The 15,126-nt window shown below is 33.3% G+C and overlaps 3 protein-coding genes and 1 long non-coding RNA gene across 6 annotated transcripts; all 4 read right to left on the bottom strand.

The window, feature by feature from the left end:
• LOC104776989 (eukaryotic translation initiation factor 4E-3-like) lies at positions 6,331 to 8,283 on the bottom strand. The gene is made up of 5 exons (XM_010501170.2): positions 7,840 to 8,283; positions 7,275 to 7,440; positions 7,053 to 7,178; positions 6,747 to 6,812; positions 6,331 to 6,661 (listed from the first exon to the last, which is right to left on the bottom strand). Exons 1-5 carry the CDS (start codon positions 8,175 to 8,177, stop codon positions 6,611 to 6,613), a joined length of 747 nt encoding a protein of 248 aa, XP_010499472.1. The 5' UTR covers positions 8,178 to 8,283; the 3' UTR covers positions 6,331 to 6,610.
• Positions 8,688 to 9,174, bottom strand: LOC104776988. The gene is made up of 3 exons (XR_766196.1): positions 9,090 to 9,174; positions 8,927 to 8,985; positions 8,688 to 8,828 (listed from the first exon to the last, which is right to left on the bottom strand). It is a non-coding gene; the product is annotated as an uncharacterized LOC104776988 (long non-coding RNA).
• Positions 9,410 to 11,256, bottom strand: LOC104778941 (putative zinc finger CCCH domain-containing protein 9). Its single transcript, XM_010503345.1, has 10 exons — positions 11,176 to 11,256; positions 11,077 to 11,115; positions 10,923 to 10,989; positions 10,701 to 10,822; positions 10,572 to 10,607; positions 10,305 to 10,340; positions 10,155 to 10,211; positions 10,001 to 10,072; positions 9,792 to 9,920; positions 9,410 to 9,577 (listed from the first exon to the last, which is right to left on the bottom strand). The coding sequence occupies exons 1-10, from the start codon at positions 11,254 to 11,256 to the stop codon at positions 9,410 to 9,412; spliced, it is 807 nt and encodes a 268-aa protein (XP_010501647.1).
• On the bottom strand, positions 11,756 to 14,633 carry LOC104776987 (mediator of RNA polymerase II transcription subunit 9). 3 transcript variants are annotated; one of them, XM_010501166.2, is made up of 7 exons: positions 14,479 to 14,633; positions 14,101 to 14,180; positions 12,580 to 12,699; positions 12,446 to 12,508; positions 12,261 to 12,344; positions 12,104 to 12,162; positions 11,756 to 11,998 (listed from the first exon to the last, which is right to left on the bottom strand). In XM_010501166.2, the coding sequence occupies exons 3-7, from the start codon at positions 12,682 to 12,684 to the stop codon at positions 11,971 to 11,973; spliced, it is 339 nt and encodes a 112-aa protein (XP_010499468.1). In that variant the 5' UTR covers positions 12,685 to 12,699; positions 14,101 to 14,180; positions 14,479 to 14,633; the 3' UTR covers positions 11,756 to 11,970. The 3 variants fall into 3 exon arrangements, with proteins under 3 accessions (XP_010499468.1, XP_010499469.1, XP_010499470.1); XM_010501167.2 differs by having other exon boundaries at positions 14,119 to 14,180; XM_010501168.2 differs by lacking the exon at positions 14,101 to 14,180.

Here is a 15,126-nt window from a genome sequence, read left to right as displayed (position 1 = left end):
GGGGGGCGACCAGGTCAGGAGGGTCGGGAGGAAGTAGCGGCGGGGAGGGGGGGTTGCCACCAGCGGTGGAAAGTCTAGGGTTCAGGACAGAAGCACGACCATCAGGGAACCAGCGGTTCTCCATTGGGAACCGTGTCAGAGAGCTTTTTTAGTGATCGATGTGTTGAGTACATTGTTAAAAATGTCCAAAATGTTGTTAGATAGTATAGAAATTGCCACTCAGCTAATTCAAGATTTAAAATCATATAATTAAAATTTTCAGTAATTAGGAGATTCACACGTTTTACCAAAACCCGACCCATATATAGCTCTAATGGTTCCCGTTTTGATCAGGATATTTCACTTGGCTTAATCTATTTTTCTCCTTCTCTTGATCGTCGTTTCTCTATATTTTTATTGGGAAAAATGTCATTTAAACCATGAACTTTTAAATTTTCGTCATTTAAACCATGAACTTTGTTGTAGGCCATTTAAAGCATCAACTTTTGTTGATTAGTTTTTTTAAAAACATGAAATTTCATTAACCAAGCTAAAAAATATATGACATTAAATCCGATAATTGACATAATAACAAATGTTACTATACCGTTAATCACTCCGTTACTGACAAAACGATATCGTTTTAATGAAAGTTTTAATTCGAGAAAATGTCATTTAAACCATGAACTTTTAAATATATCTCATTTAAACCATGAACTTGTAAATGTATGTCATTTAAATCATGAACTTTCAAATTTATGTCATTTAAACCATTTATATTTAACATTTTTGAAATTATATAAAAATTTTATATTTAAAATACTTATAAATAAGTGTATGTACAACATCCCACATCGGGCAGAAAATTTTTAGACGATGTCTAAGATCCATTATAAATAAGAATAATATGCTTCCAACTACAAATGAGCAGGAAGCTTGACTTATCAGGCGTCCAAATTTAAAAATTTATAAGATTTTAAACAACCTATTGGGATTTGACATGTTATTGATTAACATTTTTTAAATTGATAGAATTTTTATATTCATATTTTTAAAACAACTAATCAAAATGAGACATCTCAATATTCACATTTTTTAAATTATGTAAATTTTTTATATTAAATTACTTATAAATAAGTGTATGTACAATGTCCCACATCGGCTATAAAAATTTTAGACAATGGTTGAGAACCATTATAAGTAATACTAATATGCTTACAATTACGAATGAGCAGCAAGCTTAAAATATTATAATTAATGAAACTTCCAATTACTAATATTATTCTTATCTATAATGGATCTTATAATGGATACTTATCAGGCGTCCACATTTTAAAAGTTTAAAATGCTATAACTAACGAAACTTTTAAAAGGTTCAAAAATATTATAATTATTTAAACTTTATAGTATGTAAAAAAAATATTATAAATACCCCCATAGAAAGTTTAAAGTATTATAAATATTTAAACTCTATCAAACGTTTAAGTGTCATTGATATTTTACTCAAAAAAAAATCAAAATGTTATAAATATTTAAACTACATCTAAAATTTTAAATATTATAAATATTTAAACTCTATTAAAAATTAAAAATTTAAGTATTCTTAAATATTAAATATTTGATTTTGAAATGTTCTTGTGTATGACTTTATAGATGATTTGATATTGTTTCAGTAAGTTTTTATTTTTGGGTCTAAGAAAGAAGGATTGATGACGCAAGACCTTGATTTGATGTTGTTTGAGTTAATTTTTGATGTTTGAAGGAAAAGGATCGACGTCAAACACATTTTTTATTAGATATACATGTGTTCATATTACTTTCTCTGCAAGCAATTTGCAATTTTGTAGTATTAAAGATTTAGGTTCAAGAAGTTTCAATACATGTGGATCTAAAACCGAGTAAGTATACAAGTGAAGGTATCAATAATTGAGTATGTGTGTTGTCTATGCTGATCCATGAAATTTTATGAGAAAATAGGTAATGATTTTGGTCTTGGAGTTTGATGGGTTAACAAGTTATTTGGTAGTCTAAAAATATGTTTTAAATGATTATTTAGTGGAAGAATGTGAGAAAGCTGATGAGGAACAGAAAGAAGAAGAAGATAGCGAAGAACCGGATGGGAAACGTAATAATCACAATTATTATGAAAATTTGATAATGAAAATGACGAAAAAATATGAAGAGTAAGAAAACAGTGGAAAAAATACACAAAAACATAGATGGTGACGATCATTTAAATATGAGAAAACGAGATTAATATATGATTCTAAAAATGTTTTGTTTAGTATATGCAAGATCACCAGTTCGAGTGTCCTATCCGACTAGCTTGGACGTTCAGTCAAAGCTATGATTCTTTTAATCAGATTTGAATTTTTAGCACAACTGATTTTTCTATTTTTTTAAAAAATTTTGTGTATCCGAAATAAAAAGTTGAACTTAATAGTATTTTAAAGTTTTCTATAAAATAATATTTCGTAACTGTCATCAACCATATATAATTTTCACCAAATTATATCAAATAACCTCATGTATAGCGTGAGTTCAAAACCTAATTATATATTGATAATTTTAATAATTAAACCAATTCTCTTATGACATTATATAAAATAGTTTAAATATATGACTTTTACATACGATGTCTTCTGACCAAAAGAAACAAAACTTATAAACATGTTTATTTTGATATTAAATATTAATTTATTGTGTTTCAAAGTAGTAGCCTTGAAAATCTGTAAACCCCATGTCTATCATCAATCCTTTGGGTCGGCTCCACTCGTCAAACAAAGCTGTGGGTCGGATCTAAGAAAATAAATAATAATAATTCACATGAGAATTTTCTTTTGTCATGTAAGTGATACGTTGAAAAAAAAACAAAACCAATTATCTTATTTGTAGATGATTCAACTAAATACCTGTTCAATTCTCAAACGAGCTACTCTTCTCTCGTTTTCAATGTTTTTCTTTTTTTCTTGCCGATTCTGTTGAGCATCTACATTGTAGTTATCTGATATGTCCTAGAAAGTAGATCCGAACCATAAAATCAAATAAAAACTCACAATAAAAAATAACAAAGAAACATAACTAGATTTTTAGGTTTTTTACCTGAAACCTCGGTTGTTTTAAATTTTCTTGCACCTCTCCTCTCTGCCTCTCGAGGTTCCCCATACTTGGTTTCTGAAGATTGTCTTGAACTTTGATGCAATTCATTCGAAAATCCTACCATATTTGTTTTGAAGGAAAAGCAACGAGCTAAGTTAAATGACTCAGGATCATAACTAACTGAGATTTGTAGAATAAATTAAGAACATCACAATCAAGTGTTATTCATTTTCTATACCCTTGCACACTTGAAATATCCCAACTCATGGCGTCTTGGTGATCTACCTCCAAACCTTTCTCTTGATTCATTGGCTCTCCGAACCGGACTTCTAGACTGAGAATCGAAATCAAAAGAAAAGGTTATAATCAAACAAATAAAATATAACTATGTAAGAACTTAGTATCTTTACCCTCTTCCTCATCTCAACATCTTTATGTTTTTGTTGTAGCTGAATCCCTTGCGCGTCTTTGTTAGAGCCTTGGTGATCACGAAACTGACCCACTTCGTTAATTCCAAATCCAAAATCTTCTTCCTTCTGGTTTTGTTTCGTTACCCTCTTCTCTTGCAAGTATGTTGACTTTGTTTTGTACCTCCTCCATGAATCCTTAGGTTTCAAACTCGAAGTTCTACCCTGAGAATCAAATTTAAACAAAACGTTAAACTAAAACTAATATGGTCATGGCTTCTCGCCTTGGAAAATCATTTTAGTCTATCTCACATTTCATGAAATCGTTGCTAAGAATAATTTAGTACTCGTGATGAATTTACCTGTTCTCCAACATCCATTTCCTTTGGGTGATAGAATTGACATTCTGAACCTTTCCGACAAGCTCCTCTCTTAAAAAACTACGACCAAAATGCATATAGAAAAAGGAGTTGTTTGGAAAAACATCATTTCAAAAAATTAAAATAATAATGGTGAATATTTCAGTAAAGACAGGACAAAAGTAGAAAAAAAACAGGGCCTATGGAGAGGTCGGAGACCCAACGGATAGACCCTCTCTCAGGATATTCAAATGGGTCGTAAGCAAAAGGCCCATATCCATGTGACCACATAGTAAATGAGTAGCAATTACGCATCTAAGGAGAATTGATCCCTGGTCTGGACCAACAGGGCAACTCTTCCAACCAGATGGGAACCACTAACCCACCACCATGTAATTGACGTAAATAAGTTACCAAAACTAGAATAAGTAGTAGTAGTTTTGCTAGATAGACGCTATGCTTAAGTCGAATGCATCAAGGCAGAACAAAGTCATCATCTTATAAAGTTATAATGTAGTCATACCACAACAACCAATCAAACTAACCAGATTTGAAATGATAACAAAATTCCAAAAAGTGTAGTACCTTACAATCCGGCTTCTGATCAATCATTTTCGAAAGCTCCTGTTTGTAGTAATGGAATACAATTAAGAAGATGTAGAAAAGCTATAAGAAACGATGAGAATTGCAATTTATAATACTCAACCAAATTCGTAGATAATTTTCTTTCTTACATGTAGAGGAGGATGATTGAAACGACACTCGCTTCCATAACCACACAGACGATGTATTTGATAAAACGCACAAACTTTTTCACCTGGACGAATTGGATACGCACTCGATAACACTTGTTCATATCTCCCATGAGTTCTCTCATCAAGCAATATTTTGGATTCCCTTGCTCTCCAATCTGCAGTTCTAGCCTGAGGGTATCAAAATCCAAAAGAAAACGTAAGAAAATAAAGCGTTATTGCATGAGACCTTAGTTTTTTAACCATTTGCCATAGCATCCACTCTGTTTCATGGCTTCTCCTTTGCATCTGAACATCACTTACTCTTTTATTCAGATTTTCTCTTGTGTATGACTCTGCATCTGAATATTCGGCACCAGGGATCTGACCCTCTTTGCTTATTCCATAACCCGAGTCTTCGTTCTCCTGAAAATTATCGTATTGAGACCTTTGTGTCATCATAATAAGACAGAGTAAATAACAGAGTATATAAGTTTATGGTTCAGGTTCTTTACCATTTTCTCTGGATTTGTTTCATTTCTCCTACCATTTATCTCATCAGATCTACTTCCAAATTCATTCGGTCTCGATTTCAAAGGTTGTCCCTGATAATCAAAAATAAATGAAATGTTAGCCTTATTTCTCAACTCATTTTTATGGCATCATGGACTTCTTTTTTTTAGTCAACAACAAACAAAAACTAGATTGATTCAGACGAGCCAATGCGAAGGGACATTGTTTACATAGGTCATGAAGCACGTTTCAGCATGTACATGCCGCACCAAGTTGTCATGGACTTCTCTTGTGATTATAAAGACCAATTTAAGTAAAACCATAACATCAAATCAAATGAGCAAACAAGTTAGAGGAAATATGGATCAACAAAGTATTATACCTTTGTTTCTTTCATGGATCTCTTAACTATGTTATTGGAAATTATTTGCTTTTGTCGTCTCTTCAGCTTATTTCTCTAGAAATAAAACCAAAGAAATGGTTTACTCTATAAACTTAGTCCAGAAAGATATATGGTATTCAACACCTAAAATTATAAAAAGGTTTCCTTAAAAATTTAAGTATTCCTTGATTATTTACAATCAATAGGATGTGTCCCAGAATACATGTAGATGCATATTTAATGACATTTGAACATTTTGATGTGTGGCTTTGTTTAGCTGAGTTAACGTCATGTCCAATTTAGTTTGGTTGACGAAATTGATGTCTAAAAAACTCTAGTCAATGAAAGTTGATTTTAAAATAACTTCTATTAAGGTATATGGTTTAAATGACTTTAACTTAAAAGTTTATAGTTTGAATGACATTTTTCTAAATTAAATCTCTTTTTTCATTCATTCAAAAAAAAAAAAATCTTTTATCAAAACAACGTCATTTTGTTACTGATGAATAAATATTTATGGACCAAATAACACAATGCTCAGTTATTAGATTTAAAGTTATGTATGTTTTTGTTTGGTCAATCAAACTTAATGTTTAAAAATTTAAGTCAACAAAAATTGATACGAAAATTGTTGTTTAAATGCCTAAAACAAAATTCATAGTTAAAATGTCAAAAATTTAAAAATTTAGGATTAAAATGACATTATTCTTCTTTGGAATTTTGCACCACGTGATTTCATGTGTTATTTTTAGGCGGGAAAATGTTTACGGGTACTAAGGATTTTTTTGTTTTCTTTTTCTTTCGGCAGCTACTCTGTTACGGTTTTTTTTTAAATATAACCAATAGCTGAGTTCCAAAAATACCTAAAACAATTTCTAGTACATTGATAAGTGATAACGTAAGGAATTTAATTTCGAAGTTGGTTTTTTACGAAATCGTGTACATGAGTAAAACTAATATCACCAATTCTAATAGCTGAAAGTGAGAAAACGCTGATCACATCAAATCCTAATTGTGCATCTTTTTACAGTAAAGATAGATCAGACGCAGCTAGAAGTCATGTTCTCATATGACTTTCCATTTGAACTTTGAAGTCTTCTCTTTTTCCCCCGGCCTAGCTGACAAGTAAAACTGTGAATCTCATACAGTATATCGATCTTTAGCATCACGACCAAGAGCTTTTGCATCCTCCTGAAAATTATTTTGGACAAGTCACAATAATGCAGTTTAAATGAACATAAAGATGTTGCAGAAATAACAAAGAGGCCATAAATACATGAACTATGAATCCAATTGTCTCATCGTAACCAAGAAGTTCCTTCCACTGCTTCCCAATGCTTAGCTGCAACAACACCGCCAAAAAGATATCAGTCCGAAAAGAAAAGCCTCAAATTAAAAGAACCTATCTAGGCCCTTTGTTAACTGACACAACAAAACCCCATCGCCACAAAATAAAACCAACAAATGTTTTTATATGAACATAAGAAGGATCAGATTCTCTTTTCCTGTAGTCTCCCTATTAGTTTTTGTTTACAGACCTCAGGAAATTCGCTAACTACATGTTGTGTTTCCACAGGCTTACCTGAGCCTCCTCATTTGCAGCGTTCTTTGTCCACAGAGAGATCTTGTCCCCTCTCATCCTGAAGTTCAAAACTGCCCCACAAATCTCACCTCCTTGATCAAATTGCTCACCAACCAACGCAAGTAACTAAAACAAGGAGAATAAAAAACATCACAAGATGCATCAAACAAGCAGCATGACCAAGGGAAAAAACTACAATGAACTTCCGGAAGTTACAAATACCGTGTTAAGCCAATTGGATTCTAGTGTAGCTTTAGGAAACATCATACTCCACTTCCCTCCATTAGCACAGATAGGATCTTCCCATTTTGGTTCAATCTTATGTTTGAAGCAGTAGAGATCTGCCCCAGGAACCCACTTGGTTGGAGAATGGATGTTATTGTAAAGACTGCATCAAGTAATCAAGAACAGCCCTTTAAACTTATGCCTTCATCACATATAAGGAACCTAAAACGCAGAAAAAGAACTCGGTACAAAAACCAAACTTAGCTTCTTAGATGGTAACAGTTACGAGCAGATGATTAATAGTTCTAATGTATACAGTATACTCCTTAGTAAAGACTACGAAACTTGAAAAAACTCCAAGAAGCAAAGGCTCTATAAGGTAAGTCTAAGACAAAGGCACAAATGCATCCGTAACCATTAGAATCATGAAGCTCAGCTATCGAATCCCTCAATTTCTACTGGTTCTGACTTAGACTATCTCAAATTCACTCCAGCTTAGATTTGTTCTCAGTGAAACCAAAGATCATAGCAACGGAAAGGGAATATTAAACATCAATCTCACCTCCAGAACTCCTCGATAGAAGAGAATGTATACAAAGATCTCAAAGAGCTTCCCCATGTGACTTGATTCGATTTCGAAGATGGAGTATCGAACCAAAATGCCCAAGAATTCTGGAACAAGTGCGATTTCTTGATTACGGTTGTTGATTTCTTCGACGCGTTGTCGTTCCCACCGGAAAGGATCGATTTCTCCTTCGACGGACCTTCATCTTCGACGGAGGAGATAGCCTTAATCGCCGGGACATGCTTCTCTTTGAGGATAGGGTTCGTCGGGGTGTTAGGATCGATGTTCTCTGCAGCCATAATCGTCGATACTGAAGAATCTTCAACCACCACCATTTTTTCTCTCGGCTCGCTCGCTCACTGAATCGGTTAGTTACTTTGCCGTTCGCTTCGCTCCGTCGAGTCTGTTCACAGTTACAGACGGAGATGAGAGAGACAGAGAGAGAGAGAGAGAGAGACAGAGAGAGGTTTTTAATATAAAGCCCAGCTACAGTATTGTTCCACTATTCAAAATTTGGCCCATTAAAGGCCCATATTCAAATGCGCGGGGATTTTTTTTTTTTTTTTTTTATAAAGCAGAGCTATGCATGTGCAATTTGAATATGGCCTATTTAATAAAAAAGCCATGGTTTAATTGTATCTTTGATGCTGTCAAAAAAAAAAAAATTGTATCTTTGATGATATAAAAAATTTCTTTTTGTTTTCTCGAATTTTAGATTTAATATATATCTGATGTAATGGTTAATTATCATATTATATCACAAAATAAACTTTTTTTTTTTTGTCAACACAAAATAAACTTGATGTAGAAAGTCAAATCAGCCCAAATAATGTAATGGGGTTACTGATTACAATTCTTGGTATTTAAAACCTAAATTGCTGGAAGAGTAAAAAAAAATGTATATCCAAAACATCTTAGGAGAAGGGAATTAAGGCTCTTTTTTCACAATCTCTACAAGAGATTTCTTATATTGTTCGATCAATTCCCTGACACAAAGATTTTAAGAAGACAATTATATAAGTAATTAACTGCAAAACCAATCAATCTGATCAAATAAAAAGATGACATAATTTAAACAACTTACTTTCTTTGTTGAAGCCATTGTTCAGTTTCTTCTAGTTTTCCCTTTTGGTCATCAGCATACTTGTGAAAACAAGAAAACCCCGTTAGCAAAAACCAGACCAACTTTGTTCTGATCTAAATGCAATGTCGAAAATTTTCTTTCATAATAATGAAAAATAATTTACCTCATTAGTGTTAGATCCTAGGGATCTTGAAATCGAATTCAAGATCAGTTGACACTTGCTGAAATGGTTATTCACTTCAGTCATCTGCAAGGCAATTCATTCCACTTTAGACAATTAAACATCCAAGAAAGAAACCCTAGAGATCCTAACAGATTTTGGATTTTTGTTTTTGCGTGTGTAGAGAATAAACAAAGAAAAACAAACCAGGGCATCCGAATTATGATCTCGTGTTCCAGCTTCAATCGCATCTGCTAATGTTTCCACCGACTGCGAATACAAGATATTAAATACTAAACCCCAAGAAGAAGAAATTGATTCATCTACTTTTGTGTTTTTACCGGATAGAGATTAAAATGAGAAGCTAACAACTCTTGTTGCTGCGGAGTCTTCACAGATGGTTGTTGTTGCTGCTGCGGTGTATGGTTCTGCATCCCTGATTGTGGAGTCTCCATCCCTGATTGTTGTTGCTGTTGTTGTTGTTGATGAAACTGTAAAGTCGAGCACACGATGGTTGAGGTCGATGTATATATATATATATATATATTAGAGATAAATATGAAGAAATTTTATAAGCCTAAAGAAATGATATTAGACTCCCTATATTTACGGGATATTAGTATATCCTCAAGAGATATAATTCTACACATTCATTATATAAATTATATAAGTAAATCGAAATAATAAGATTTCACAGTAAGGAACCTGCAGATTGTGTTGAGCCTCTGTTTCATTTTTGCTTTGTTGCTGCAGATTGTGTTGAGCTCTCTCTGTCCCCTGGCTTTCAGTATTTCTCTGCATCTGATTCTGCGGATTCTCTTGCTCTCGGATTTCCTACGAATACAAATCATGGACTCTAAATGATCATTGAACAAAATAACAACAAAGTTATGTATATATATTATATTTTATACCCCTTCCTCAGCCTCTAGATCTTCAAATCTTTCTCTTAAATCAGGCTCTGCGGAATCCGGAATAGTTTTCGCCTGAGAATGAATATGTCATATAAGTAAAACAGAAAACAGCTATACAAAAAAAAAAAAAATCACATTAAATATATCATGTTACCCTCTTCTTTGGCCTGGATCCTGATTCTGTTTCGTAACTCCTCGGAGTTCTTCTACGCTGAGAATCAAAACGTTCAAATCAAAACCAATATGCGATGGACATGGACCGTGGATGGAGAAGAGACATTTGATGGAAACTATCTATATATACCTCCTGATACCTAGGTTCTGCACCATCCCTGTGTTCCTTTATGTGTTGATATAGACATATTGAGCCGAACTTACATTCCCGTCTCTTAAAATACTATACATGTAAAAGAAGAAGTTGTTGGAACTAAACAAGTCTCTGTTTTAAAATCAGAAAAAAAGACTAAACCAGGCAAGAGATTCTTATTTAGCTCTTAAATGAAGTTTACAAAACTTTATTAAGTTGTGTTACTTTTTACTAGATGATCAGGTTTGTATGAGATTATCCAACCTGACAAATCTTCACACCATTCCTCTTCGGAAACTCCTATTAACATGTTTGAAAGCGGGGTAAGCAAAGAGAGAGACAAATTTTTGCAACTTTTAGATAACTCAGCCAAACATAGGTAACTTCTCTCACCTTTGGAAGATGACGAGGATGATTGTACCAGCAACGTCTTCCAAAGAGACACAGACCAGTTTCGAGGTAAAACTGACAGTCTTTTTCTCTGGGACGAACTGGATACGCTCTCAGATCCCTCTCTAAAGATCAAGCAATATCAACATCCAAACTTGGATCACAAGAAACCAAACAGTATCGGATTATATTATGAATGTATCTCCTCAAGATTAGAGATAATACCGCTGCTTTTATCAGAAGATGATGACCTCGAACCGAGCCTCTCACTACTAGCTCCATGTCTCTGTTCCTGAGAAATTCGTTATCGACTCTTGTGTTTATTTATTTTCTTCAAAAACAATCCACAGTAAAAAGTTCTTGTTCAGTTATCTTTTACCCTATTTTTCTCGTCACGCCTCAAATCCGTAGCTCGTCCCTGTGAAATCGCATCGTAAGCTGAGATCAACAGTGGAAATTCTTGGTTCAGTTTCTTTACCTTAGTCTCTTTAACTGATCTTGACTCTGTTTCATCGCTTCTTCCTCTAGCTTCTCGCGGATTCTCTCGAGCGTCTGCCATTAAAGTTGAGATGACGTTGTACTCGTATCACTTTCTTGAAGAATAGCCTAAAATCTTCTATTACTCCGTTTCGTTTCTTTTGTTTCTCTATTATATCTCAAAGAATGGTTTTGCTTCTTTAGTTTTCAGCCGGAAACTGTTACGCCGTATCTTGTTAGTTTTTTTTTTTTATCTACAATATTATTTAATTATTTTTTTCGTCTATTTTTACGTTTGTTTACTATATTATAGTTTTGCAAAACTGAAACAACGAAAGCATAACCTAATTCTTCTCAACACTGCCTCTCTAATGCTATCTCCCTGTCTCTGCTCCCGCACTTGAGCCTCTCTCCATTGCATGATTCCCCTCACTATTGGATCGGTTAGATGACTACTATTATCTTTGACTTCTCCTCTTGATATCTGCTCCTGAAGGTTGTTATAGAGCCTCTGGCCTATTTTTAAAAAGTTATGGTTAATTGTATATTTGATGATAAGCAACTTCTTTTTGTTTTCTCGATTTTTAGGTTTAATATATCTAATGTAATGGTTTACCATATTACAGATATCCCAATCAACCCGATTAAAATGTAATGGTATACTGATTACAATTCTTGGTATATAGCACCAAAATTGCTGATAGAGTAAAAAATAATAATGTATGTTCCAAACATCTTAGGAGATAATATACAGTATATGGAAGTATGGAACTAAGGCTCTTTCTTCACAATCTCTTCAGCAGATTTCTTCCTCAATCAATGCCCTGACACAAAGATTTAAGAAGATAATTATAGTTAAGAGCAAAACCAATCAATCAGATCAAATTAAAAGATGATATAAAATGTTTTAAATAAATTGCATCACTTACGTTTTTTGTTGAAGCAATTGTTCACTTTCTTCTAGTTTTCCCTTTTGACCATCAACATACTTGTGATATAAGAAATTTCGTTAGCAAAAAACAAGACAAACTTTGTTCTGATCCAAATGTTATGTCAAAACTTTTCTTTATATAATTAATGATTTACCTCATCATTGTTAGATCCTAGGGATCTTGAAATCGAATAAAAGAGCTGTTGACACTTGTCGAAATGGCTATCTACTTCAGCCACCTTCAATGCAATTCCATTTAAAACAATTCAACATCCAAGAAATCCTAGAAATCCAAATAGCGACTTGGATATTTTAAAAAAGAGAAACAAAGAAAACAAACCAGGGCATCAGAATTCTGATCTCGTGTTCCAGTTTCAGTCGCTTCTGATAATTTTTTCACCAACTGCAAATACAAAAAATTAATAATATAATCAAAGAAAAAAGAAATTTTATTCATATAATTTTTTTTCTTACATGATAGACATTAAAATGAGAAGCTAACGATTCTTGTTGTTGTGGAGTCTGCACAGATTGTTGTTGTTCCGGTGTATGGTGCATCGTTGTTTGTGGCGTCTCCATATCTTATTGTTGTTGCTGCAAAGTCAAACACGATCGTTGAGGTCAATGTATATATAAAAAGCAAGTGAACCTCTCTTCTTGTGGCAACATATATATATATTAGAGAAAAACATGAAGCTTATAATTTATGTATAAAGAGATATAGTAGTTTTCTATATTTATGAGATATTGATATATCCTAAAGAGATAGTATAATTTTATATACACATAAGAAGTTACTCGAAATAACTAATCAAATCAAAATTGATATATAGTATTCTGATATATCATAATATGTTACTTGAAATAACTAATGATATAACCAATAGCCAAACAATATGCTTTCAAACAAGAGTTAAATTAAGAGAAATGCATAAACAGTGATTTTTTATAGTCAAACTGCCACTTTGTTCGTTTCTTTCCCACATTGCCACAAGTGCTCATTTAAAAAGATATCAGTGTCGCTCGATAAATATTATGTTTTTGATAGACAAGATGCAGATGATCGACAAGATGCATATGATCGACAAGATGCTAATGATGGACATGATGCAGATGATAGACAAGATGCATATAATAGACAAGATGCGGTTGATAGACAAGATGCGAATGATGAACAAGATGTGGATGATGGAAAAGATGCAGATGATGGACAAGATGCGGATGATGGACAAGATGATATGGAGAAGGATGCCAGCAAGAAATCCAATCCTCCACATCATCTTTTGGTCTACCTTCATCCACATCATCCTCTTTTGGTCCACCATCCTCGACATCTTCTTTTGGTCCACCATCCTCCATGTTATCTCCTTTTCCATCATCCACATTCTTTTGGTCCATCATCCTCCACATCTTTTTTTGGTCCATCATCCTCCACATCTTCTTTTGGTCCATCATCCTCCACATCATGTTCTTCTTCATTGTCTTCTCATCCTTCTCCCTATCATCTTGTCCATCATTCTCTGTATCATCTTGTCCATCATCTGCTTCTTGTCCAACATCTGCATCTTGTTTAACATCCGCATATTTTCCATTATCTGCTTCTTGTCCACCATATTATCCATCATCCGTACCTTTCCCGCCAAAACCATGAAAAAGACACAATTTTCCCGCTTCTTTGCTTCGTTATTATCATGAGGGCAAAACCGTCTTTTGACACTATGCAAAAAGTTGTTTTGTAGCATTTTTTTTAAAGGTTTTGAAAATGTGGCATTGATGAAAAGTTTTTTAGAAAATGTGGCACTTTTGGCAAAAATTCCTTCAAACAAAGCTATCAAGCAAATAACATCAAACAACAATCAATAGTCAAGACACCTCCATTGTTGGATGTGTGGAGAGGATGAGTGTCCTAAAAAAATAGTTTAGACACCCATTTGTAGAGGCGTCTTCTTAAGACACTCTATTAAACTAATAATAAATTAATATAAGAACTTATACCAATAGAGATGTTCTAACATGTTACTCGTCAGAATTTCAGGAGCCGCATCATGGCCACATGTATAGTTTTCCTCTCGGACCTGCAACAAGCAATCATGCAATATACATATCCATGATATTCTTGCAGGTTATTCCTCTAACTACTAAACTCTTCACTTCTTTTATCTCAATCTATATCCACATATCCTCAACTATATCAACCTATCAAATCTCCACTTTCTAACAACCTAGCATCACTTTTTGGTTCTCACATAATCATCACATAGTCTCATCTTATGCAAAACATAGCCTCAAAAACCAGATAACATTTAGCTATACTACATCTACACCATACAGAGAAACCAAGAAAAACTACAAATATACAAGTCACATCCTCACTTTAGCGATAACAAGAAGGGATCCTCAACAACTCCTTATGCTTCCTCTCTTTGCCTCCTCGATGATTCTCTCTCTTTCTCTCTCTGTCTCCTCGATGATTCTCTCTTCTTCTCTCGATCGGCACTTTGGGAGTTGTAGATCCTTCTTCTAGAGACTATCACTTACATAGGAGAAAAGATTAATTAGGGTTTCTAAAAAAATGTCTAATTTACCCTTATTTTAATTAATCATAATTAGAACTTGGGCCATATTAAATGGGCTTGAGTTTGAGATGTTACAGTTATTTTGTTCAGATTAATCTTCATTAAAATTTTTGCCATATGAAATGGGCTTGAGTTTGAGATGTTACAATTACCCTCTTCTCTATTTTGAATTATGTGTATCCTATCTCATACTTCCTATAATTTTTCTATATCGATTCACTTGCTTACTAATCCATGGTTAGGACATCCTCATTGATTCAAAATAGAGAAGAGAGTTTTCAAATATAAAATAATAAAAGAAAAGAAATAAATATGTCTATACATGTGAATAGGTGAGATTAATGTCTCTAAAAATCACTTTAAATCTTCAAAATTTAAATGTTTTTGAATTAAGTATTAATTTATTTTTAAAACACCCACAAGAGTATAAACAATAAAAAGATCT

Source organism: Camelina sativa, chromosome 3 (assembly GCF_000633955.1).
Source record: "Camelina sativa cultivar DH55 chromosome 3, Cs, whole genome shotgun sequence".
Classification (NCBI taxonomy): domain Eukaryota; kingdom Viridiplantae; phylum Streptophyta; class Magnoliopsida; order Brassicales; family Brassicaceae; genus Camelina; species Camelina sativa.
This window is presented reverse-complemented; position numbering and strand designations above follow the sequence as displayed.